Source organism: Biomphalaria glabrata, chromosome 9, assembly GCF_947242115.1.
Source record: "Biomphalaria glabrata chromosome 9, xgBioGlab47.1, whole genome shotgun sequence".
Classification (NCBI taxonomy): Eukaryota; Metazoa; Mollusca; class Gastropoda; family Planorbidae; genus Biomphalaria; species Biomphalaria glabrata.
The window spans coordinates 46,436,139-46,461,285 of NC_074719.1; the positions used below are offsets into that span (position 1 = coordinate 46,436,139).

Genomic DNA, 25,147 nt, shown 5'->3' on the forward strand with positions numbered 1-25,147 from the left:
TTGTTGTTTTTTTTTTAATTGATTCATGTTATCATAGGTACAATAAATAATTGTTTAAGGCTTCAATTTGATCCAAAAATGGGTTCGTGAGAAATAATGTGTTCATTTATCTAAGAGAAGAAACCCTACCTATTTAGCTGTATCTGTGAATACTGAAAGATTAATTTCCCTTTTTGGTATCAACCAAAATAAATAATTACAAGTAATTAATTGGTTACTTTTTTTTAGATTGATTCATGTTTTGTTTTAATTGTGTGAAGTTTCAACTTGATCTGAGAATGGGTGTGGGAGAATTTGGAGCCATAATGGGTACAAACTTGTGACCAGACAGACTAAGTTGATATAAGCAAAACTTTTTTGAAAGATTTGTTTGCCATTTTAACTTTTTCTTTATGTCCATTATGTTTTCATATAGCCTTGAGTTACTTTATGTGTTTGTTGACAGCGCTATATAATTTTGTTTTTTCATTACTTAATTTTTCAAAGGAATATTATGAAAAAACACTTTATGTTACTTTATTTTAAATACAAATTCCCTAATTGAATTTTGTTTTCCACTTTCCCCACCTACAGCACACCAAGCTCAAGTCTCGCTTACAACAGAGGTACTTTGAAGCTAGTCAACAAACTCAGGTGGTCAGTGCGCCCAGCCCAGTTGAGCCCGCTTCCCAGAGCATGACCCTAGCTCATGATGCAGGCTACAGGCCAAGTAATCTGGACATCTTGGCATCGGCTGTCAACCTCCACACCAGACGTGAGGAGGAGAACAGGCTGAATGCTTTGAGGAGCCAGGAGAAACAACTGACGCAGTCAGCTGAGCTTGGCAATGGACGAAAGGATACTGGGTTTGGCAGTGCTGCAGACAACAAGACTCGACAGGGAGATTCTGTTACAAATGACTCTCTGATAGTTCAGCAAGAGAGATCATTGCCAAATAACTCACTCTATACACACCTATTACATTCTAATAGGGTATTTACAGCTGGACCTTATGCACAGCCTGACAGACTAGATAGAAGGCTTACTAATGAGAATAATACTCCCGTTTCACCTGCTGAAATATGTGATAGAGGACTGAGTGCAGATGCACCTCATCAGTTTTCTTTACCATCAAGTAATGTGGTTATATCCCATAGAGACCGACCAATGGAAAGGCATCCCAGCATAAGTGACTCTGAGAGGTACAGGCATAGCAACAGTTCTCTTCATGAAACTATTGTCTTGAGGCGGGACATTAACGATACATTTGTATCGGGTCGTCATGACATTACCCAGAGGTACCAGTCAGACGTTCCTAGGCATCAACAAGATTCTCCGCATCAAGAAGGAAAAAACATTGCCCAGAGGCACCAAGCGGAAGTTCCTAGACATGATATAATTAGACACAATGCCCAGGGGCAACAGCATGATAATCCTAGACATGATTTGAGAGACATTGGTCAGAGGCACCAGCCTGATATTATTAGGGAAGAAATTAGAGACAGTATAGAGAGGCACCAAGTGGATGTTCCCAGGTTCTCCATGTTTTCCAATGCCGTGTCCAGTCTTCATATGGCTGACATCCCAAGAAGTTTTCCACATCCCTTCCATGACCATGGTTCTAGGATCGCCAGAATCATTGCAGAGGAACTGCAGAAGGATGAAGATTGCCCTCACAGACCAAACTCTTCAGGACTATCGGTTCAGAGAATCGACCCCGATGAGCCAAAACACATAACAAATATTCACCCTTCTGTGTCAGACTGGAGTATGTTAAATAGTTCATCAAAGGAGGACAAGACTAATGACATTGTCAGAGAGCGCAGGATAAATGGTCCTGTACGGGAGGACAGGTCACATAACTCTGTCAGAGAAGACAAAGCAAATAATTATGTATATCTTACCCCTTCGTCCATTCAGCCACAAATGTCAAGAACAGGCAACTCACTTGACCTGGCACATTCCGTCAATAACTATCTTGTCAAAAATTCTCATATTGTAAATCATCAGATCCCCGCAGACAATCAGCCTCAGGACTTAAGTCTCAAACCAAGGGGAGACAACATAACTCAGGGGGCATCATCAGAGAAAAGACATTTGACAAGCCTGCTCATGAGTTCAGCGTCTCCTTCTCATGGGCCTTTGACTAGAGGTTATTTCTCTAGTCCTAACTCCCCTCACATCACTCAAGCTCTCTCCCAAGAGCCCACACCCCAAAGAAAATCAGCATCCCCCACAGTCAACACTGCAGGTCAACCTCCCCACAGGGCAGCTGTGAATCCCTCGAATCTTCAAAGAAATGTTTTAAGTGCTTCACATACTTTCAGAACTGCATCCAATCTACCAAATTCTAGTAGAACTTCTGCCCATTATGGGCACGCCACCCAGACAAACTTCAACCCAGTGGACCCCCAACTCCTTCGAGACATGCGCAGGTCAGACACAGTGCACAGGTGGTCGGAAGCCAGGCAGTCGGAGGTTAATAAAAAAAGAGGAAACCATTTACAGTAGATTATTTTCAGTACCAGTGGATGAACTTTTAGATAACCCATTAGCACAGTGCATTGTCACAGTTAAGTTGGCAAGAATACCAAATTGTCAAGAAGCCAATGTTACACTGACATAATCATTGTGCCAAATCACATACACATCAAATTACCTATTGTCCATTTTCAGGCTAAGTTGTAGCTGTAGAGACTAAAGTACAAAGAAGAAAGATGTCAACAATAAAGAATAGTCCTAAGATTAGGGAGATAAACAAGATAACAGTATTTATACTAGGTCTAGTTTTTACCCTGGGACTAAATTAAATAAATGGAAATAAATAGAAATGCTTTAAATGTCAATCAGAACCCAAAGGGACAGCAATGATACATTGAATGTAACATTACTTACATGTGTTGTCTTCCTTACAGAATTACACTCTAGCATGAACAAGTACCGGTATTCAATTATTATTTCCTGTTGTGTACTTCGGAAGGTAGTTATGGTTTCAATGGTACCAGTACTAGGCAAATATTATGCATGCTCCTGTTTACTCAGGCCAGACTTAGCAGTAAAGAGGAAACATTGTTTCAGTTGAAAGATTTAAATTTGCCAACTCTTGCCAGTCTTTTTGTCCACACCTTAAACCAAATGTTACTTGTGTTGCTGAGATTATGTTTTTATTTTCCCCAAGTAAAATGTATGCGTCATAATACCAGCAGGTAGGATAGGAATTTGTCATCATTTGCGGGCCTTGACCTCTTTGGGGGCTTGATATTTAATGTAAAAAACACTTGTTTGAGGGCCCGGGGGGTTTCAAATTCCCCCCCCCCCCCCATCCCAAAGCTATGACACTGAATACCAGTGCTGAATTCAGAGCTACTAATTCCTGTCAGTGTCTTTATGGAGTGACTCAACCAAAATGATAAAAGAAAATCGCTTAATACTCGGTACTTCACTAGTACTAAACATTTCAAGGGTGCTTTGTTTTTCAATATTTTTGACTGGACATCACATCATTTAATGACGGATGGCCAAGTGAATGAAATTATTTGCTTTATAGAAATATTTCAAGCAAAGTGCTTCCCAGTTTCATAATAGCGGGGATGAGAAAGGTGAGAGGAGAGGGGGGGGGGGGTGTCAATGAATGGGATCAGCATTCCTTTAAACATATCTTAACCACACCAACAGACTGGCAGTAAGTTTTACTGCCTCCAGTAGAATAGAATAGCACTTGAGCATTTTTATTTATTTTGACTTGAAACCAAAGTGATCTGGTTTTCTAGCTAGACATAGCATGTAGATTAATTTAATAGAAACATAGCTGGCTAGCAAACTTAACACACTGAGTTGATATAGGGTCTTAAAATGAATTATTTTATTGACTCTATAGATGTACCAGAGAGTTCCTTATATACCTCATATAATGACTGACTGTCAATTAATATTGTACAGTGTTAATTATAACTTTTGAAACTAAGGAGACACCCTACATTATAATCTCCCTTTGTTTCTATAGTTGGGCTTTGTTTCCAACACAGATTTGTTGTAGCTTAACAAAGACTGTAAACCAAATAGAACTTTCTTGAACAATCATTCAATTTCTCTCCTGCACAGGACAGAAAGTCACCTCAATTAATTTATATTGTAATCATCCTTTATTTATGTTTGGTATGTATTGTGTACATGTGCTGCCATTAATGAGCAGATTCCATTATGTGTAGAAAATATTTGGTTTAAATTTGTGTCTGTACATTATGTCAACCTGTTTACATAAATGTTTTCAAGTCTTATTATGTGTTATTCTCTGGCCAGAGCAATGACACACATTTAATATGAATAAATATTTTTAAAAACTTTTACTAAAACACATTTCTTGTTTGTTTTTTCTTAACAGCTCTTCGTTACTTCAAAAAAGAAGATTATGTCCTACGTGTCATGCATACTAACCAATGACTTAATTCTGCCAAGTCACTGGTTTTCCTGGCTAGCTCAGGCAACCCATTCCATGCTCTAATAGCACTAGGGAAGAAGGAGCATTTGTGCACATTTGTCCTAGCATATGGAATGAGGAATGTGCCTTTATCTTTGTGTCTTTCAGAATATTTTATCTTATATAATACAGACGTTACTTCAAAAAAGATGATTACGTCCTACGTGTCCTACATACTAGCCAACGACCTAAATTCTGCCAAGACACTGGTTTTCCTGGCTAGCTCAGGCAACCCATTCGATACTCTAATAGCACCAGGGAAGAAGAAGCATTTGTGCACACTTGTCCTAGCATATGGGACGAGGAATGTGCCTTTATCTTTGTGTCTTTCAGAGTATTTTATTAGATTTTGCAATTTGAAAATTATGGTTAAGTGTTTTACTTATGAGTTTTCTATCCTGAAGGCTTTCTTTATGAAGTGATTTTACGAAAGGTGTTACTCTAGTCAAATGTGAATATTCATTTGTTATGAATCTCACTGTCTCTATTTTCTGTCTGTTCCAGTTTCTTAATGTTACCTAGAGGATGCATATTCTGGCCTAACCGAGGTTAAATAACATTTTAGTTGTATGTTCTTATTTGATTTATGGAAAATACTTATAACTACTGGTACTTTGTGGTACCAGAGAAAGGAGCTTAGAAATTTGTTTTAGCTTTTCTAAAAAATTCACACAAATAATTGAATACTTTTTAAATACAAGTATAAAAATTATAAAGACATAGGGGATGAACTTAGCAGTAAGAACTATGTAGAGGTATTCCAAGGTAACAAAAAAAATTTTTAGATTTGAAAGGGAGACAAGTCATTATTACAATAGCATGCAAAATTATCTCCCTTACGCATAGTCATTTAATTTTATAAAAAAAAAAAAATTAAAGGAAGGTAGACAAGCTGAGCAAGGGGGAAAAATCGGAAATAAAAAAAAAAGATATATGTATAATATTAATATGGTGGCACAGTGGTTCTTAAACTTTTATCAGTGAACCCCCTCAGTGAGAAAATTTTTGTAAAATGTAGGAACATGTAAAACAAGAGATATAACTTCCAAACCCCCGCAGGATGACAGGGAATGGTAGTGGGCATGGTGCAATTAGTCAGTGCAGCATCTTGGAGCTAAATGATACTTGCAGGTCTTGAGAAGCTGGTATATGTATGACTTATCATGATATTTACTAAACTTATAGATATTATTTGTGTGCTTGGCTTGGATAGCTAGCCAAAAAATATGTATACCGGTATTTTTTAATATTTTTTTAATAGGAATTTTTAAATTAAAAGTTAATGACAGCTATCTACTCTTTCTTTATATTCTGTTAACCCTATGTGAAACACTGCATTTCATTCTTAATCTCAGCAATCAAAGACATTGTCATAATTATTGTTAAATTTGTGCAAACTATAGTGTGACACTGCATGTGTTAAGTAATAGATAGACTCAGTATTATCGTACTCTAGGCTTTAAAAATTCCAGGTTAGGGTCTAAAATTGTTTTAATAGGTTTTGGATGTTCCTTCAGGGTTAAGATAATCTACACACTTGCCCAAACCTCATGTAGGGATGATGGGTAATGGCAGTAAACAGGGTGTGAACCCGGGACAATTGAGATAAATAAACGACAGTCCAGTGCGAATACATTATGACCAGGCAGCCATCCAAGTTACTTATGTGAACAAAAAACAAGATTTAAAAATAGAAAACCAGAAAAACTTTAAAAGCAAAACTAAATTAATTCTGAAAAAAAATAAATTCTACAGACTATATTTAGTGTCAGACTTTTTTAATAAATCGTTTTATGTATGTAGAGAAAACATAAAATTTATTATAATTTTACACAATTTATAGCTCTTATTTTCTTTTTCTTGTACAAGTAAAAGTTTAACAAAGTCTAAATGTCTTATGTCTGTTATATCAAGTTTTGCTCAGTACATTGTTATTGTCCTTGAACTGTACTGTCCTGTGTACACATCTAAGTAGTCTGACCCTCATATGAGGACCCAGGTACACCACTACATGCGTATTAGAACACACGTCACGATCAAAATATATGAAGTGACAAAGTATCTAATAGGTTTTTTTTTTTTTTTTAATTCTCTTTTGTAATTATTTGTGATGGCTCTTATTGCACAACTTTTTCTTGCAAGTTTTCAATCAAAAGTGACTTTTCAAGCAATAACTGTTTGTACATTTCTTTTGACTGTTTTAACTTGCAGACTTCCATTGTGAGGTAATCTATCTTTTTTTCATTTTCCATGTTTTTTTGACCCAAATGTTTACATTTTATGTGTGAACGTTTTAGAGATCTTTCTAAAGAAATGATTTTCGCCCGAAGGCCTTGCGTTTTAAGTTTATAATTTGAAATTCTTGATGTGTTTCTCTTTAATTTTTGATTTACTTTCCTCACCTCATACGTTTTTCTGATCTCGTTTTTTTCTTTTCTCTCCTGGTAGAGGGATTGCTTTAACTTACTATTAGATGCTTTTAAGTTTGAGTTTGTAAGTCTCTGGTGTTGACAAGACAAGCAACAGGTTACTGCTCTGGTTTCCAACGGTGAAAAAGGAGGGGGTGGCATCTTGGGGCGAACAGGATCGTGTTTCTGTTTGGCTACTGGAAATCTGAACTCTTGAGCCAAAAAGTTCACAATGATGTTCCAATTTTTGGTAATTGTACTCTTATAAACCTTCATTTGGTTATTCAGCCTAGCAATTTTTATTTTTACAGAATTAAGGTTGCAGTCTTGTTTTTGTGCCAAATCAATGAGGTGTGCTCCAGTCTGTTGTGCCTTTTTGCCAGAGTTTAAAAACAAATGATATACAAATGCATTGCAGAATTGCTTGTCTTTTAATGATTCAATAAGTAACTGTAGATCAGCCAGAGTTTTAACAGATGTCATGTTGAATAGTGACCTGTAAAAAAACAATAATTTTAGCCACTTTATAATCTATAAGTATAAAACAAAACAGCCAGAGGTAGACTGGATATCAAAATTGGCAATGTTGGCATTACCATATTCCATATGATCTGGCCCTAAACATGTTTGCCATGATATTCATTTATGATTAAAGTTTGACAATGCTACAAGCATTAGTACAAATTTGTCCTAAGGATATAAAACAAAGAATGTGCCTTATCTTGGTGTCTTTCTAAGTATTTTTATTAGGCTTTGTTTTTGTATGTACATATTATGGCCTGCATAAAGTCTAGTAACAGTTATTCCAATATTTTTAAGATCTAGATCTAATCTATAGCTATCTATTTTATTAAGTAGAAAGTATGTGACAAATAGAAATCAAAACCCTTTGACCAATCTTGATCAAACTTGGCAGAAATGTTCCTTGGGTACAAACTTAGACCGTAGTGTATGTATTGCAGCCCTAAAACAAACTTAAGACCCTCAAAAAAAAAAAAAAAGACCAACTCTATTACAGCTATAGTATTTTATGGATCTAGGCCATGTTTACATGCTGTGTCTAAATGATGAAAGATTGAGAGGTCACGCATGGGCAGAGATGCTAGATCTAAATTAGCTCTCATTTAAGAAAACATAATTTTGTAATTTTACACATGAACATACAAATTAGTGTCTATTCATTTCATTATTTAATGAAAATTAACCTTCAAATTTGAGTTTACAAAACATTTTTTACATAAAATCGTTCGCTCTAAATGCAAGAATAGCTTTAGCCGCACTGACACACTTTTCCATAACTTGCGCCCGCGTAGTGATACGAATGAAATTAACGCCAGAGGTCATAATATAACGCAATATACAGGCATATTATTAAACAAATAAACTACTTACATAATACAATTTACTTTCCATTATGTTTTTAAAGTATTTTACCCTACAACTACCGATTAGGTTTAATTTTAAGTCTTTATTTTTAATTGACTATTTTCTTTCAGATTTATTTATGCGCATTTAGACCTGATAACATAGCTACACAATCACATATACATTAGATGTGTTCACAACACGTCATTCATCAAGGTGCGGTATCTAAGTCAATATTACAGCCTACAGTCTCTAGGGCAGGGGTTCAATCTGTGGGTCGCGACCCCCTTGGGGGTCGATTGACGATTTGCAGGGGTCGCCAAAGACCATTGAAAAAATGGATTGTTATTGTCTATTCTTCTATTGCTGTGTGTGTGTGTGGGGGGGGGGGGTCGCGGCTAAGTGGGGGATTGTAAAAAGGGGTCGCCGAGCATACAAGGTTGAGAACCGCTGATCTAGGGAAACACAATCTTAAAGTGACAACAAAGTGTATAGTCTTTTTACTATAATTGGCTCAAAGTTTTTATTTATTGACTAGACTCTGTGGCATTCAAATTGTTTAGATTCTAGATCTACATGAAATTAAACTAACAATGTTATATAAACAATTACATTCACGCGTTCCATTTTTTTAATAATATATATTTTATCGCTATTTTGATAGCTCCATTAACACTTTGTTTTTAAATTCACGCATTCGCTTTCTTATAGCATTATTATTTCGTTTAATTGTTTCCAAAAAACTCTCAGTGACTATATCGACAGTGATACACAAATTAAGACCCGCTGGTAAATTATAGTAGATCTATAATCTATAGAATCAATAGTATTATGATAATCTGACTTGTCAATAAAAAAAAAGTGTCTTAGTTACTAGCTAGATCTAGAAGTCTAGGTCTAAATATATCTAGATCTATATTTAATATTGACCATTGTAATTATAATTAATATAATAGAAAATAGAATAATATGATATAAAATAAATTATTATAATATAAATCATTCTATTATACTTATTATTATAGTATTATACTATAACTATAGTCAGTATAGTGCATTGTTACATTGTAATTAATCATTAATGTAATTAATATAAATTATTATTATAATTATAGATTAAATGATTATTTTTCTATGATACATAGATAGATCTAGATCTAGATCTATATTATTATATACGGTTAAAAGTTAAGCCTTAGCCTTAGATCTAGATGTACTAGACTTAGTCTTAGTAAGTACTAAAGTAAAGGGTTAAAAGTAGTAGTACTAGTAGTAGAAGTAGATCTACAATCTAGTCGAGATCTCTATCATCTAGTCTAGACTAGTTACTACTGAACTACTGAGTACTAGATCTAGTGTTGTGTGTAAGCTAAAATCAACGAGTCTATATCTATATAAATATAATAAGTATAAGGTATATAGACCCCCACCCCTAAAGTTCAACAACTGAAGCAATTTCCGGGTCAATTCTATATCTCAAATAACTAACATAACTGCAAAAAATATACTGTAGCAGGGGTGAACGACTGTGTAGAAAATACATAGATTAGATCTATATGAATGTTTATTGTATTTTCTACACTGGCATAACTGCGTACGGATGTCAAAGTACCTAGAATAACCTAGAAACCTAGGCTCAGAGGTCTAAATCTTGATCTATCCAAGACCGAGACGCTGTAAGTGTAATTATAAGTATGGGTATGAACGTCTGACACTGACAGGCAGACGTAGGCAAGCTTACATGTAACATAGGCATATGATAGATACTTCTGATAGGACAATTACGAAGATAATCCAGCCATTCATTTTTTTCAAGGTATCACAATTCATTGACATCATACTTTCATACACTTAGTCTGTCTTAGTTGACTTAGTGACTAGTCGACTTAGAGTCTTAGATCTAGACTAACGAAACCCGGCTAAACACACTTACACAGTGACAGTAACTTTCGGAAGACGCCACACGCAAAATCTTTGTTAAAATGAGCATTTTATGATTTATTTTGACTGGTATGACAAAACTAGTCTATTGTTTTTGTTTATACTCCATTTCTTTATTAACTTTATATATTTTATAGATCTAGCTTCTAGTCCAGACCCATTTTAGTTTCAGTTTCATTTACTCTGACTCTGTAAAACAAGGGTTTTACACGGGTTCAAACTATTCAAAGGGCACTGGTACTCAGGGTAGGGTACTGCCTGGGTACTGGTAGGATGATGCCATTTTTTTTTTCTAATATAAATATAAATAATTAGATCTACATCTAGATCTATATATTATATTCGTTTATTATTATCTTTGGCATTAAGTGATTAACGAATGGCCTTTAAGTTTATTTATCACTAGTAACCTAGTATCACTGACACTGACAAACGCTAGATTTACATTTTATTTTACACTTTTTTATTACTAGATCTAGACTCTATTTTGCCTCTCATCACTAATGCTCTACATTATGTAAAAAAAAACGTAGAGGGAGGGAAAATTATTGATTGATGAGGTACCAAATTAGGCCACAGTCACTGAGCATAGTGAGCGGGCTAGACAAGCACTGGTAGCGCAGTGTTTTTTTTTAAATTTGGGTCATCTAGACTTAAGGTATGCTACAGTGGCTACAGTAGGCCTACACAGTATAGGTAGATCTAAAACTTGTGTCTAATGGCAATGGCCTTGTTGTGGCGTTCGTTATAAACAGAGGAGGAAGCAATCGAGAGTGGGAAAAGTAAGGCTGACCTGTCTGTCTTTAGGTAATGTAAAAAGAAATTGATATAAAAAAAGAAAATTAAAGATAATAAAAATTTTTAAATTCAATAACTATGAGGTGTTCGTTAGCACACTGAGAGTGTTCACTAAATTGCAAAATGGGGAAGGTGTTCGTTAATGTCAGCACTGGACCTCATTGACCTGACCCTCTTTGACATCATATTTTATTGTATTATTGTAACTATGCGCAGCATATCAAAACAACATATATATATATATTTTTATAGACAAATGGATGACGAGTTTATAGATGTTTGCAGTTTTTTCCTAGGACTAACCATTACCGAGCTATAAAAATTCAAACGTAAAAATTGCAGTGGTAGGGCTTAACGTGTTCGTTAGACGGAAATGACTATATATTAAGAGTAAGTATATAGTTAGTATATATATACATACTATACGGATGTATGCAAACGCGACATGAAGCTCTTCAAAATCGACATTAGCAGCTGGGAAGAGATGGCACTGGATAGATCCACATGGAGAAAGAGCATAAAGGAAGGGTCACGGATTGCAGATGTCATACACAACAGAAGCAGAAAGAAGGGTGAATATGCAACGGCGCCTGGTGATTACATATGCCCAACCTGCGATCGCAGCTGTGTATCAAGGATTGGCCTCTTTAGTCACACAAGAAGTTGCAAAGGGAAAAGATTGTCTCTCGAGACGTAATATGTCACAGACAGACATACTATATATACTAATACCTTAGACATAATAGATAGATATAGAGACTTGGACTAGAGTAACTGACACCACTCGAACACCACTTTATGTTAACAAGATACTTATCAAACACCCCACAATCAGATTTTTTCTGGGTCTAATGCTTAACGGAGATACGCAAATTCAAACATAAAAATGTTGTCGACTGAGCTTAACTTGTTCGAGTAGCATCAGTTACTCTAAATCTAAATGACCAAAAACAATTGTGCGTCTAGCCCGCTCACTCCACTCAGTGATTGTGACCAAATTTGGTAACTGATCGATCAATAATTATCCCTTTCGCTACATTTTTCCTGGCCCTGTGTTGATGATGCCATACTTGGTACTTACCTAGGCTGGTGTATTAATAATTAGGGCCCCAAGGAGAGACAGTATAAAAGAGAGAGAGATCAGGATTATGCCACTCTTAAAAACATTGTTTTTCATACATATTATGCCCAACTCCGCCCCTCATTAGCACTATGTTTAGCGATATTCCCTTTCTTTTTACCCATTCACATCACACTTGGATTAACATCTAAGACAAAAACAAAATTAAGTAAGAAAACGTTACAAAATAAATCAAAGAAATCTCCATTTCCCAACCTTAGTTACATCCTTTTGATATGCATTTACAACATTAAAATAGCGTTTGTTAATGTCATTGATAGTGATAAAGACCGTTTGTTATTGTCATTGGTTGTGACATATGAATATTACATAAAATATTTGTCACATTTACATAAAGACTATGATGTGTGTGTTTTTTAGCTTTAAATTTAGAAGCATTTTAGATAGGTCATGTTTAGCTGATACTAAATTTTCTAAAAAAATCTTAACTCTGTACCCACCCTCTTTTTGTCCTAGAAGAAAAAAAATGACCCCAGTGCTCTTTGAACCCATGTAAAACCCTTGTTTTTCTGAGTAAACGAAACCAAATGTGTCTGAACTATAAAGAAATGAAGCATGATCAAAAACAATAGACTAGTTTTGTCATAGCTTTCAAATTAAAGGCTCATTTTAACAACTATTGTATGGTTTTTTAAAAGTGTTAAATTTATTCTTAAAATTTTATTATTTATATCATGAACTTACTTGAAGGGTTAATTGGAATTCCTTTTTAAACTCTGTGCTACGGAACTTGTCTAGGTCAAATCTTTCTTTTTGTCTATGTTTGTTTTATTGCTGGCCAGCTTTATTTTTAGTTTAGCACCAACTATTTGGTGGTCTGAGCCAATATCTGCTCCTCTTCTGCTTTGTACATCCAGTAATGAGCTTCTCAAGTTGTAAGGTATAGTAATGTGGTCAATTTGGTTCTCTGTCTTATTGTTTGGTGAGACACATGTTACTTAGCAGCATCTTTTGTGTGTGTGGGGGTGGGGGAAGCTAATTAAATATGCAAAGTCTGCTAACATTTCTCTATTTTTATTTATGATACCAAGTCCATGGGTGCACATACTTATCTTTCTCTGTTGTCACTTCCCACTTTAGCATTCAAGTCTCCCATGATGATCAAAACATCTATTGTGGGTATTTTGTCAACTATGCTTTGCAGTTGGTCATAAAATGTATTTGTTAGTATCGGTTGCATCATTTACATTGGTTGGGGCGTAGCACACAATGATGTGAATATTTTTTAATTTTTGGACCAAAATTTTGCTCTTATTATTCTTTCTGAAACTGGCTCCCATTCCTAAATACTTTTAAATGCCTCCTTGTTTGGTAGAGTGCTACACCATTTTCAATAGTTCCAAAGAAGAGAAGGGTTTCTCCTGATTGCAGCCTTGTTTCTCCAAAAGTATTCCATCTAACTACGCTTTATAGTTCGCCATATCCATGGCAATTTGTGCACATCTACCTGGTTCCAGCAATGCAAGGTCTCGGACATTCCATGTTTCTAAGTTAAATGATGCCTTCTGAATTAGGAAATGTTTCTTTTTCATCAGTTTAAGTAGAATGGTTGGTCTTACAGAATTCGTTTAACTTTTCTTGCACAGTTTCAAAGTCTTTGTGAATCTCTACTCTAGCTTCTGTGTTAATGTTTTGTATTTTCAATATGGTATCTGTAACAGTATTTTTTTTCCGTGAACAGGTTTTAGTCTAATGTACAACCCCTTATATATCCTTGGGAGGGTGATGCACCATTTCTCTGGCCCCTTTCCTGACATACCTGTCTGGTTTGGTAATACCTCCCAGGATACTTTGATGGGTGACTGAGGCACACAAGCTGTCACAACATGGCTGCTGACTGGCTGACATGCCACGAGCAATTCAAATACTTATAAAAATAGATATGGTTTTTTAGTGTTAGTTTAGAATTCTTAACAAAGGACCTAATTCTCTACACAAGCCTTATTTTCCCTTAGCTTAGTATATTTTCTATGTATATAAAACAAAATGAATTGATTAACTAGTTGGTACATTTTTATTTTTATTATCTGTTGTCATCAACAATGAATAATTGTGCAAAGTTTCAACCTAACCTGAGAATGGGAAGTGGGAGAAATAATGTGTAAAAGATTCCACCCAGACAGAGAGTTAATATAAGCTATGTAAATAGTGCTAGTAATCATCTAATTGATATAAATATCATATATATAATATTATAGATTCAGGTCTAGTAACTAGTTATTATTATCTACATTAATGTAATGTTGTTGTTTTTTTTACTTAATTGATCTAATTACCCCTCATAATCTTTGAACAATTATTTTTCTTAATAACTATCTACATCTAAAATATCTTTTGTTATAAACCATTAGTCAATGATAAGTCTATCACATTTTCACAAGTAATCAATTTTCTATAATTTAATTATCATAATCACAATGGATTACAGTGACATTATGTTTCATCACATTTTTGCTGTTGTGCTCTAATCCATGAACTAGTCAAATCACTGAACTGTTTTTATATTTTAACAAACTGTCTCAATGGATCTGTAATTCTGTTTTTCTATTTTAACAGACTGTCACAATGGATCTGTTTTAGTATTGTTGTTTTTTTAAGACTGTCACAATGGATCTGTTTAAATGTTTTTTTAACAGAGTGTCACAATGGATCTATTTTTTGTATTGTAACAGACTAACACAATGGATCTATTGTAATGTTTTTTTTAACAGATGGCCACAATAGATCTGTTTTCCAGAGACGAAGCCTTTAACTTTTTGAAAGACAATCTTAACGTGAAAGATGTAGAGCAGAGGCTGTCAATGGACAGGAAGAACCTGTTGGATGATATTGCCACTAACATGCAGACACACTTGGTTTTTAACAACATGCGATTGTTAAGTCTGCCACAAGAGTTGAGGTAATGCATAGTAAATGTAAAGGTAAATACAATAATAAAAGGAGCCACAGAAATCAATGTCACATTAAGGAAATAACTTAAGTCCACTGCTAGTTAAACATAAAAGAGTCATTGTTTGTTCTTCCCATCTTCGCTCAATTTAAGTGTTTTTCTCTTAATGTTGTCCTCAGTGGTTTTCACAGGATTTTCTGTTTTTTCCCTCTTGTTCATAAAGTCATAAACAGTAGGTCATCTGATGCCATAAATCAATTAAAATGTCAGTGGGAGTTTCACCTCAGTCATACTCTTAATAATTTCATATTTTCAGGAAGAGAAAATGGAATGGGCTGCCTGAATCAGCCTGAGCCAGGAAAACCAATGACTTAGCAGAGTTTAAGTCAATGATTAACATGCATAGCTAGATTGACACATGAAATGCATAGAACAAAATTATCTTTTTTTTTTAAGTAATGTCTCAAATTTATAAGATATAGTTTATTGGTCATCGTTTATGAAGGTCCTAATTGTGACAATTGGTAGCAGAATTTAAACCCATATTCTTGCTCAGAAACCTTAAAATCACAAGCAATATTGAATGGTCCTTAAAGTTAATATAGATCCAAATTATGTTCTGTTGTATTGTAACCCTAATTGTTTTAATAAAATAAAATATCTCATTTAAAGTTTCAAATAATATAAGTAAAATATTTTATTTTCAGGCAGCGACCTAGTTTTGATGAAATCAAATCAGATTTGAAGAGTGGTATTGGTGGACTGTGTTATAACCTCAACATTGCAGCCTACTACTTAATAAAGGCTATCGGATTTGATGCAGCACTGGCTCATGGGACATGTACATCCAGCACCAAATTCCATGACAATCATGTTTTCGTTTACATTAGGAATGTGGAAAAAAATGGAGATGTATTTTTATTGGAGGCTGGCTTTGGATTCCCAACATTTCGAGTTATAAATTTGGACTTTGAAAAGGAATCTCCTATTTATATAGATTCTTTCATTGAATACAAGTATATTAAGCATGAAGGTCAAATACTACGAATGCATCGGAAGGGAGAGCTGGTTAGAGGAGCCACTTGTAACACATCTGATGGGGTGAACTTTTTTCTTGATGGGTGGCGACGGTTTTATTTTGCTGACCCTGAACGGTTCACTAACAATATAGAAGAGTTTTATGCACCATTTGATCAGGTAATAATTTTATATTCTGTGATATTATTTTCTTTGCTGTGATGTAATTTTATATTCTTTACTAAGGAATTATTATTTCTTTTCCTGTACATATTTATCTGCACCACTTGGTAATGAATGAAGCTACTTAAGCTACATCTCATATTTAGCATAACATCTCTTACTTTAGAATGACTAACATTATAATATCTTTTATCCTAGTATAACATCATAACATCTCTTTCTTTAGTATAACATCTTTCACTTTAGAATGACATCATAATATCTCTTACTTTTTACTTTAGTATAACATCATAAAATCTCTTACTTTAGGTACATCATAGCATCTCTGACTTTAGTACAACACAGCATCTCTGACTTTAGTACATCACAACATCTCTGACTTTAGTACATCATAGCATCTCTGACTTTAGTACATCATAACATCTCTGACTTTAGTACGACATAACATCTCTGACTTTAGTACATCATAACATCTCTGACTTTAGTACATCACAACATCTCTGACTTTAGTACAACATAACATCTCTGACTTTAGTACATCATAACATCTCTGACTTTAGTACATCACAACATCTCTTACTTTAGTACAACTTCATAAAATCAAACTTTTTTTTTTCTTTTCTCTGTCATATCTTTGCCTTATGTTCTCTCTTTTCTTCTTTTTCTCTGTTCTTCTCTTGTCATTTATTGGCACAAAATGACCTTCTTAATATTGAATAGACAAACACACATCATATTTTTTTTCCCTTAGCTCTGTAAATCTAATATCTTTTCACTTAGTGAAGTTGTTGTTTAGCAGATTAAGATGTTGCTGAAATGCTCAATGTTTGCATAAAAAAAAAATGTTACATAAGGAGTTTGTGTAAGCACAAAAACTCACAGGTGGCCCACAATTGTAATGGGGACTTTTTTGTTAGATATAGGTTAGGCCTAAAACTTACTTTGTAGCCCTTTAAATACAGCTTAAAATACAAATTCCACACTATTGCAATCATAATTAGTTTGTTCGTGTGTGTGTTTATTTTTATTTTTCAGGTTTTTCAGAATCCAAAAGCTTCACCATTCCACTTAACTTTTCGAGCTGTTGGTTTCCCTGGAAAAAAGGCTGTGATGGTTATTAATGACAAAACTTTAATAGAGAATGACCAAGGTGTGTTAGATATAAGTCGTTTCTTATCCAAGTTTATTGTGTTGTAACTTAATACCTTGGTATTATGCATTTTCCTTGTTCATATAATATGCTAAATTCTCTTTGGTTCCATCTTTTTTAGTGGATATGTTGGGGGAATGGTATTTAGATATAGAAACTTTCTGTTTTGCAAACACTACTCAAGTCTAATCAACAATTAAAATTCATAGTCTTCCTAACCCCTTTGTTGGGTAGTGTTATGGAGTGTGTGTGTGTTTCTATGGTGACAGTGCGAAGAGGTTAAAAATTTGGTTGTGTAACAATGTCGTGTGAATGATGCAAGGGAAGCAGCATTGTCCACAGTAGGTAGCCAACAGTTTATGCCACTAAGCCACGCACCCCACTTAAGGAAACGATGGTTGAGATGAGCTGATTAATAATCACTGGAATATCTAGGGCTTATAGTCCTTGGATTCCTAGGTTATTGTTGGACTTTGCTTATTCTAGATCATTGTACTAGTTATAGAAACTACTGGCTGTAGTAATTCAACTATGCTAGTACTCTATCTTGTACATATATCAACATGTTAGATGCCTAGCATCAACGAAAAAAAAAAATAAATGATAACTTTTAATTAGTATTAAAATGTAGGCCATGGGAGAGATGTATCATTTAAAGTTTATGCTTTAGACCTTCCACCTATTAAACATTTTTACAAGTAAAGTTAAGACTAGATAAAAGTTGTTAAGATTAGATGAAGCAAGTGATCTCATTGAAACTCATATTATGTTATCCTTAAATTAAGCAGCCAGTCATCAAGTTACCAAAGAAAAAGCTTCGTCTTAGGGGGAAAAAATGATAGCTAATTGGCCACCCATGGAAAACTCTGGTTTGACCAATATAATTTATCAAAATATTATCTACCTTAAAATAAAATTTGGTCTGGAGGTCTAGACAAGCTATATCTAACTACAAAAATATGTCCTGCTTGTGAACAAAAAAGTAGTTGCTGCTGCTGGCATTAGAACTATTCAATGTACACCTAATTTATAGGCAGGTGATATATACAATATATTGTGCTCTTTGTTGTGATACAACAATACAGACTTGTAAACATTTGTTTCAGGAGAACTAGTGTCTACACCAATACAAGGAGGGGATGAAGGTACACTGCAAGCTGTCCACAAATATTTTCCAGTCATTCCACAAGAACTCAGCCGAGCAGCTTTAGCCAATTGGAGGGCATCATTAACATCCTAAGTAGCATGTTTTATTAAAATCTTTGTTTTTCTATGTCCTTTTATTTATAGCCTAACCAGGAATCATGAAATATGATTTATTTTTAAATTCCATAATTGATACCAAATTGTACATTAAGTTAAAATAGACAGGCAGATCAGAGAAATTAATCTAACCAAAATGTTTTAGATTTGGTTTGCTAATGTCTTGAGTCTATGGAGTATCACAATGTACTGCTTAGTGTTTGTAACCCATTATAATGTGATGCAGGAAGATACTAGTACTCTGGCAATGAAATGACTTCAACTTCAATAAGCTTAAACACAATGTACATAATCTGCATAAACATATTTATAGTGCGACCAAAATTTCCAATGCTATATTATGCAGATGTGCACAGCATGCACCATATATATATAAATGTGTAGGTCCTTAGGCTCAGTTATTACAATAGTATACTTTAATTCTCCAATGAATTGCTATATGAGCAAGGAAGCCATACAGTACAAACATTAAAATGATAACAAAGGTTACAGCACATTAAACTTGGATAAGAAACAAACAACGTATAAGTTGAAGGTTAGAGTTATTTGCTACATCCTCCATTTCTTTGCCACGCTTGTTGTAGTATAATTAGCCTAGGGAGGGTGTGCGTGCATTAAAGTCAACAGCTATTATTATTATTGTCCTTGTGTAGTGTGGTAGTTTTATGTCTATTTCTGCTGTTGAAGATGGTGGGCAGCAGAAGTTTTTGATAGTGTATTTGGTTCCTCCTCTCCAAAGAAGTATTTCTTGCATGTCGATATCTGTATTGTTCTGTGCGTGTTTTACTGTTGCTTGTGTCTCATTTCTAATGAGGTTCATAATGCAAAGGCATCTGTACTGTGATATTTAAAAAAACAATATCTAACACATCATCATCACACTTTTTAAACACTCAATATCATCATTATTTCAAGTTACCTAAAGCATTATTGCATTGAAGTGGCAGCGAAATTAATTGTATCTAAACTAGCCTTATATCTTGAGCGCAAGTATGTTATTGAGAATCGGACATGTATAAAACCTTTTTTTTTGTGTGCCTTTAAACATGTTTATATTTTTAATGCTTAAATTTTCAGTTCATTTGATTGGACACTGTCTGCCTTCTATGTGCTCTTCTTTTTTTTTTTACTCTCTGCTGATGCTTTACTTGATCTTCTAATGAAACTGAATACATTGCTAAATGACTGGTTGGAAATGTCACTTTTAATAGAAATCTGATGGACTTGTTTAAATGCAGTCTGCCTTACTACCCAGTATTTTATTCTTACTCAAAATGCTTTTTTTTTTTTGTTATATGACATGATCAAATGATAGTGTAATAAATTTGAGGGAGGCAGCTCTATATAGGTTAGCAGATAAAGATGATGGATGTTTATTTTAGCAAGCACAAACAGTGTCCGTCAGCCTTAGGATCTATCACTTCATTTGATGGTCTTTCCTGCTTGTCTACTTTACACCCCCTCCCCTTTTCCCATACAATACCAACAACACAGTTTTCACTGTTACTCCACTCCCATGATGAAAACCTTTGAACATGCCAGTTATTGTTCTAAAACTGGGATTAAACTTGAAACCATTTATTTATAAGGGGGAAATGTTGAGTCTCTTATGTCACTACCCTATTCCTCTATTTGTCTCTACTCTAAAACTTGTCAGAATTTTCTCATCCTAGCTACTCTTTTGGTTTTGATGTTTCTGCTCATAAATAAAACTATTTCTCACTTCTACTAAACTGTTAACTGTGGTGGCAAGTTGTGGCCTTCAACACAAACGTGACAGTGATGATTATTGTTACTTTCTCAACAATATGTATTAACCTGGGGATGTCTGCATGATTCCCACATGCATCCTTGAGTTTAACAAGAACTGTATGTGTGGAGCTTCCGAGGAAGAATGCAAGTGCCAGGGAAACTACCAATCTAGTATTTCTTTTTGATGTTTCCCTTTCTGACACAGTTAAAGCATGTTTTGTTATTGCTACTGTATCTGAAGTCACAATTGTGATGCAGCTAGTTGATGTTAATCCCTTTTTATCAGTTGTAGGATTAGGAAGACTATCTTTCAACAAATTGAGATTTGTGATCTCTTTTTCTGACTTTTCTTTTAGAAATGTAAACGTGGCTCAGATACTGGGTCCTGCATAGTTGTTTTTTACAAATAGGAGAAGTGGCAAATTTGAGTGACCAGTAAGCTTTAGGTAGGAGGGGCTTTTTGATTCTAAAGCGTCGCCTAGAGAGTTCTTGTTTTTTAACTATCTGTCACGTCACTTGTCACTAAGTAAAACTTTCCCCTTATTCCCGAAACAAATAACCAAATCCTAAGTTTCTAGTATTGGAGAATCATTTTCTTTAGTTCCCTCATTGATTAATACCATTAAACATTCATCTACTTGATTTTCATTTTCTTCAGTTTCTGTACCTAAGTTTTGAGTTTGATGAGTTTGATTTTCATTGTTTACTTCTGTATCTAAATTTTGAAATTGATCTTCATTTCTCTCATTGTATAATTTCAAATTATTTATATGATAAGTTTTTATTTTCCCATTCAAATTAATCTTATAATTTACTTCACTTGTTTTGTTTGTAACAATAAATGGACCTTTCCGCTGTTTTCCTAATTTGTTTTTTCAATCAATAACCAAAAGTAATACCTTATCTCCTACTTGTAATGTTCTTAATTTTCTTTTTTTTTCATTTAAGTTCTTATGTACTGTTTGTTTGTATTTCATGTTATTCTCATAAGCTTCTGTCCATATTTGTTTTAAATCTAATACTGTTTCATCATCATTTTCCTTTTCTACTTTGTTTGAGATCAAGCTTTCTTTAAAAATGTGTATTTCATTACAAGGTTTCCTCCCATGGACTAACTCAAATGGTGAGAATTGAGTTGCCTCATGAATATTATTTCTAAGAGAAAATAGAACAAAATTAATATATTGATCCCAGTTTTTCTGATTATTTTCTATAATTTCAGCTAAGGATCTTGTTATAACCCCGTTTAGGCGTTCACAAAGCCGGTTGGCTTCTGGGTGAAATGGCGAAGATCTAATGTGTTCTATACCTTTAATGTCCATCTTTTAAATAACTCAGATGTAAACATAGAAGCATTGTCTGATTGTAATGTTTTTGGTATCCCATGTCTGTCTATGAACTTTAGATCTAAAGCATTAATAATATTTTCTGTGTCTATATTTGATAATGCCACTGCTTCAGGATATCTACTAAACATGTCTACTATAGTCAATATGTACCTATTATTGTGCTCAGTTTTAGTTAAAGGTCCTATGATGTCTATTGCTATCTTTTGAAATGGTTTATTTGGTTCATCCATTGACTGTAATGGAGCTTTACCTAGTTTACCCTTAAGCCCTCTTCTTTGACACATATCACATGATCTTATGTATTTAGATATAGTTACTTTCATTTTAAGCCAAAACACTTGTGTTGCTAAATTTCTAAAACATTTCTTTATACCCTTATGTGCACTAAAACTACTATCATGTGACAAAATCATGACATCCTTCCAGTACTTTTGTGGTAAGACTAATTGTTTTATTTCTCTACCATTTATTTTTGTCTTCCTAAACAGTATTCCTTCTTCTATGACAAAACTCTCAACTCTCCTTCTGTCAGTAACTCTATCATATATTTTCCCAATGATGTTATCCTGTCTTTGCTCTTGGGCCAATTTATTGATTCCTATTAATTCTTCTGTTTTTATTTCTTTACTTCCATCTTTCTGTTGTCCTGCTTGTCAGGTTTAGGAATTATTTGTGTTGTTGAATAGCTGTACACAACTAAGGTCCTGAGGTTCAACCTGACAAGAACATCATTCACACACAGTCGTACATAGAGTAACCAACTATGTGGATAGTTTAAATAGCAAAAAGAAATAATTTAATTGTAAGATACTGATATATGTATCTGTACAATGAGAGTGATAAAATGATGAATAGATAATATATATATAACATATATAGATAGATATTATTCAATAATTCACATAAGCACCTTGCTACCACTTGTCACCATGATTTCATAGTCAACCAGATGCTGACCGACTGACGTCACAATACTGCCAACATCGGCAATAATAAAGTTAGACCTCAGCTGATCCCAACTGATACCAACTTATGTGTAACGGCTCTGACACTCAACGCCATCGCCAATATGACAATGGCACTCAAGACTGTACAATATATTTTGGAGACGACAAGCGACGCCCACACTGGCATAGAATCGAGCTCATTACATACAACTCCAACTTGGCAATCTATAATGAAATAACACACAATTCAACCTCTATTCCAAAACTAGAAACAGCGACAACCTTATATAACATACAATAAGAGATATCACCACGAAGTAACTCACCCTAAAACAGGGGTCCCAAAAAATCCTACAGAATAATATAAGTCCAAGAAACTAGTACAGACTAATAATCTTTTATGGACTAACACATCGTCCGTTTCAACCAAATTCAGAGGGTGAACTGGCTCAGGACAACGAATGACCAATAATTGTCACCGGACTTTGTGACGTAGCAAAAACAATTCAAAACAAAAATACAAGTAATACGAGTAGAGGAAATAAAACAGAGTTGGGACAAAGCAAAAGACACTTCTCTAAACTAAGCGACACTGCTTGTGTTTCATCTTGTTCTTGACTTTGTATTTCAACTTCCTTTATTTCTTCTTCCTTCTCATTGTCTTCTTTACCATTAACTGTTTCCTCATTTATATCAAGAGATTCCTGTGTTTCTTCTTTTGGCTTGTCCTTAGACCTGGTTATTACCATATTGCTTATGTCATTTTCTGTTTCTGCCTTAGTATTTTGCTTTAGTCTTTCCTATTTCTTTTCCCATGCTTCATCTTCTTGTCTTGAGCATTCCTTCAATCCTGTTAAATTTCCAATTAGCATATCATGTCTCACGTTGGGCATGGCTACTCCCTCACAATGACCAGTGTAAAAAGGTGTCCCAATGAACACTTTAAATACTTCAAATTCCTTTACACTGCCATCGGCTAACTCCACTTTCCTGGTGTAACCTTTATAATACTGAGGCTCATTAAGATCAGCACGAACTACCAGTGTATTACAACCACTATCTTGGATTGCTTTAATCGGCACATTGTTTATAAAAGCTGGGTAGAAGGCGAAATTGTTTTTGTTTTTCCTAACAAAAAATAGTCTGTCAGAATCTCTATCTTTATCTTCCCTGCTTTTACTCCTATTGTATGTGTTATTATTGTAATTGTTGTTGTAATTGTTGTACCTATTTCTACTGTCTGCTCTGTAATTATTTCTACTATCTGATGTGTACTACTTGATCTGTTATAATTATTCCTACTGTTTGACCTGTTTTGTGTTCTCCTGCATCTCATAGCCATATGTCCTTTTTTCCCACATCTATAACATGTTACATCCCTGTTGTTTGACCTATCTCTATTATTGCTATAGCTAAAATGTTGGCGATCCCTACTTCTACTCCTACTTCTTTCATTGTTTTCCTGAGTGTTCCCCACTAAATCAATATTCTTTTTATCTCTACATCAAAAAGGATTGCTAGGGTAGGCATTTTTATAGGTTCTTATTATCTCAGTAATATCATCTAAAACTTTGGGGTTTCTTTTTTTTATAAATGATTGTAATTGAGGTTCACATTTAGCTATATCAACCAATATGAAATTTTTTAATCCTTCAAAAGTACTGTCAATCTTTTCAAATCCTAACCATTTATTAAAATAGTCTTTTTCCATATTAATTGTGGTTTGAGGTTCTGTTTGGTTGGAGGGTGTGTTATCAAAATATTTTTTTCTAAATGTGCTGGCATTGTGTCCTATTCCTTTTTTAAAATTTGGTAGCTATTTTGTACAGAATGGTTGTGATTTTGACATTGTAAGTGCCTACCCTTGCACAAATGTAATAAAATTTGGGACCATTCTTCCTCTTTTATGTTACAATTAACCATTTTGATTTCATACCTCTTTAGATAGTCTGAAATGCAATCTCTAGCCTCCTGGAAGGGTTGTAGTTTTTTTCTCAACCAATGGTTGTTGTCATTTTTTGGGGGGCTGAGGTTTAGCGGAAGGAGTGGGTTGGTTAGAAGGAGCAGGTTTGTTAGAAGTCGGCTTGTCCTCTGGTTTGTCCGAGGCTGAGGTCTTACTTTTGACGTCTTTAACACCTTTGTGGGCGGTCGCGTACCTGTCTGCAGCTGATGCTATGTCTGCGGATGCAGAGGCTTGCTGTTCCCTAACAAAGATTTTGACATCCTTTGGCATGCACTCTAGTAACTGCTCTGCGAGTATGAGGCTCACTAGACCATCAAATGTCTCTGGCAGTTCACTGAGAGTGTGCCAGCTTCTCATGTATTTGTCCAACCTGCCGCAGAGATTGTTATAAGTCTCTCTGAGCTCTAGGCGGGGATGTCCTAAACTTCTTTTGGTAAGCATCGGCAGTCAGTTCGAATTGGACCAGTAGTGCCTGTTTGAGGATTGCATAGTCTTCTTGTGGCCGGAGGGGAGTTTAAGAGTAC

General features: G+C 34.6%; 3 protein-coding genes across 9 annotated transcripts in view; 2 read left to right on the forward strand and 1 right to left on the reverse strand.

Moving 5' to 3' along the window:
* LOC106053464 (uncharacterized) overlaps positions 1-4,331 on the forward strand; it is a 28,749-nt gene extending 24,418 nt beyond the window's left edge. Inside the window, exon 3 of the mRNA XM_056040764.1 lies at positions 574-4,331. Coding sequence (XP_055896739.1) covers positions 574-2,490 — 1,917 coding nt within the window. The 3' untranslated portion in view covers positions 2,491-4,331. The remainder of the gene's footprint in view (positions 1-573) is intronic.
* Positions 4,332-6,217: 1,886 nt separating this feature from the next.
* On the reverse strand, positions 6,218-10,442 carry LOC106053460 (uncharacterized). 6 transcript variants are annotated; one of them, XR_008779729.1, is made up of 2 exons: positions 10,163-10,442; positions 6,218-7,360 (listed from the first exon to the last, which is right to left on the reverse strand). XR_008779729.1 is itself a non-coding variant. In XM_056040787.1 (2 exons), exons 1-2 carry the CDS (start codon positions 9,538-9,540, stop codon positions 6,574-6,576), a joined length of 810 nt encoding a protein of 269 aa, XP_055896762.1. In that variant the 5' UTR covers positions 9,541-9,574; the 3' UTR covers positions 6,218-6,573. The 6 variants fall into 6 exon arrangements, 3 of the variants coding, with proteins under 3 accessions (XP_055896762.1, XP_055896763.1, XP_013064465.2); XR_008779730.1 differs by lacking the exon at positions 10,163-10,442 and adding an exon at positions 9,660-9,768; XR_008779731.1 differs by lacking the exon at positions 10,163-10,442 and adding an exon at positions 9,452-9,478.
* On the forward strand, positions 9,751-24,446 carry LOC106053465 (uncharacterized). Of its 2 annotated transcripts, none has more exons than XM_013209018.2 (5): positions 9,751-9,905; positions 14,821-15,008; positions 15,707-16,196; positions 17,235-17,349; positions 18,456-24,446. In XM_013209018.2, the coding sequence occupies exons 2-5, from the start codon at positions 14,821-14,823 to the stop codon at positions 18,587-18,589; spliced, it is 927 nt and encodes a 308-aa protein (XP_013064472.2). In that variant the 5' UTR covers positions 9,751-9,905; the 3' UTR covers positions 18,590-24,446. The 2 variants fall into 2 exon arrangements, with proteins under 2 accessions (XP_013064472.2, XP_013064471.2); XM_013209017.2 differs by lacking the exon at positions 9,751-9,905 and adding an exon at positions 9,914-10,045.
* Positions 24,447-25,147: the final 701 nt, after the last annotated feature.

Excerpts from the sequence above, each read along its gene's own strand:
- LOC106053465 (XM_013209017.2), top strand. The coding sequence starts at position 9,986 with ATGATAGATACTTCTGATAGGACAATTACGAAGATAATCCAGCCATTC. Across the intron at positions 16,197-17,234 it reads TTTATGCACCATTTGATCAG|GTTTTTCAGAATCCAAAAGC; the intron begins GTAATAATTTTA and ends TTTATTTTTCAG. Across the intron at positions 17,350-18,455 it reads TTTAATAGAGAATGACCAAG|GAGAACTAGTGTCTACACCA; the intron begins GTGTGTTAGATA and ends CATTTGTTTCAG.
- LOC106053460 (XM_013209011.2), bottom strand. The coding sequence starts at position 7,507 with ATGAATATCATGGCAAACATGTTTAGGGCCAGATCATATGGAATATG. Across the intron at positions 7,361-7,460 it reads GCCAGATCATATGGAATATG|GTCACTATTCAACATGACAT; the intron begins GTAATGCCAACA and ends GTTTTTTTACAG.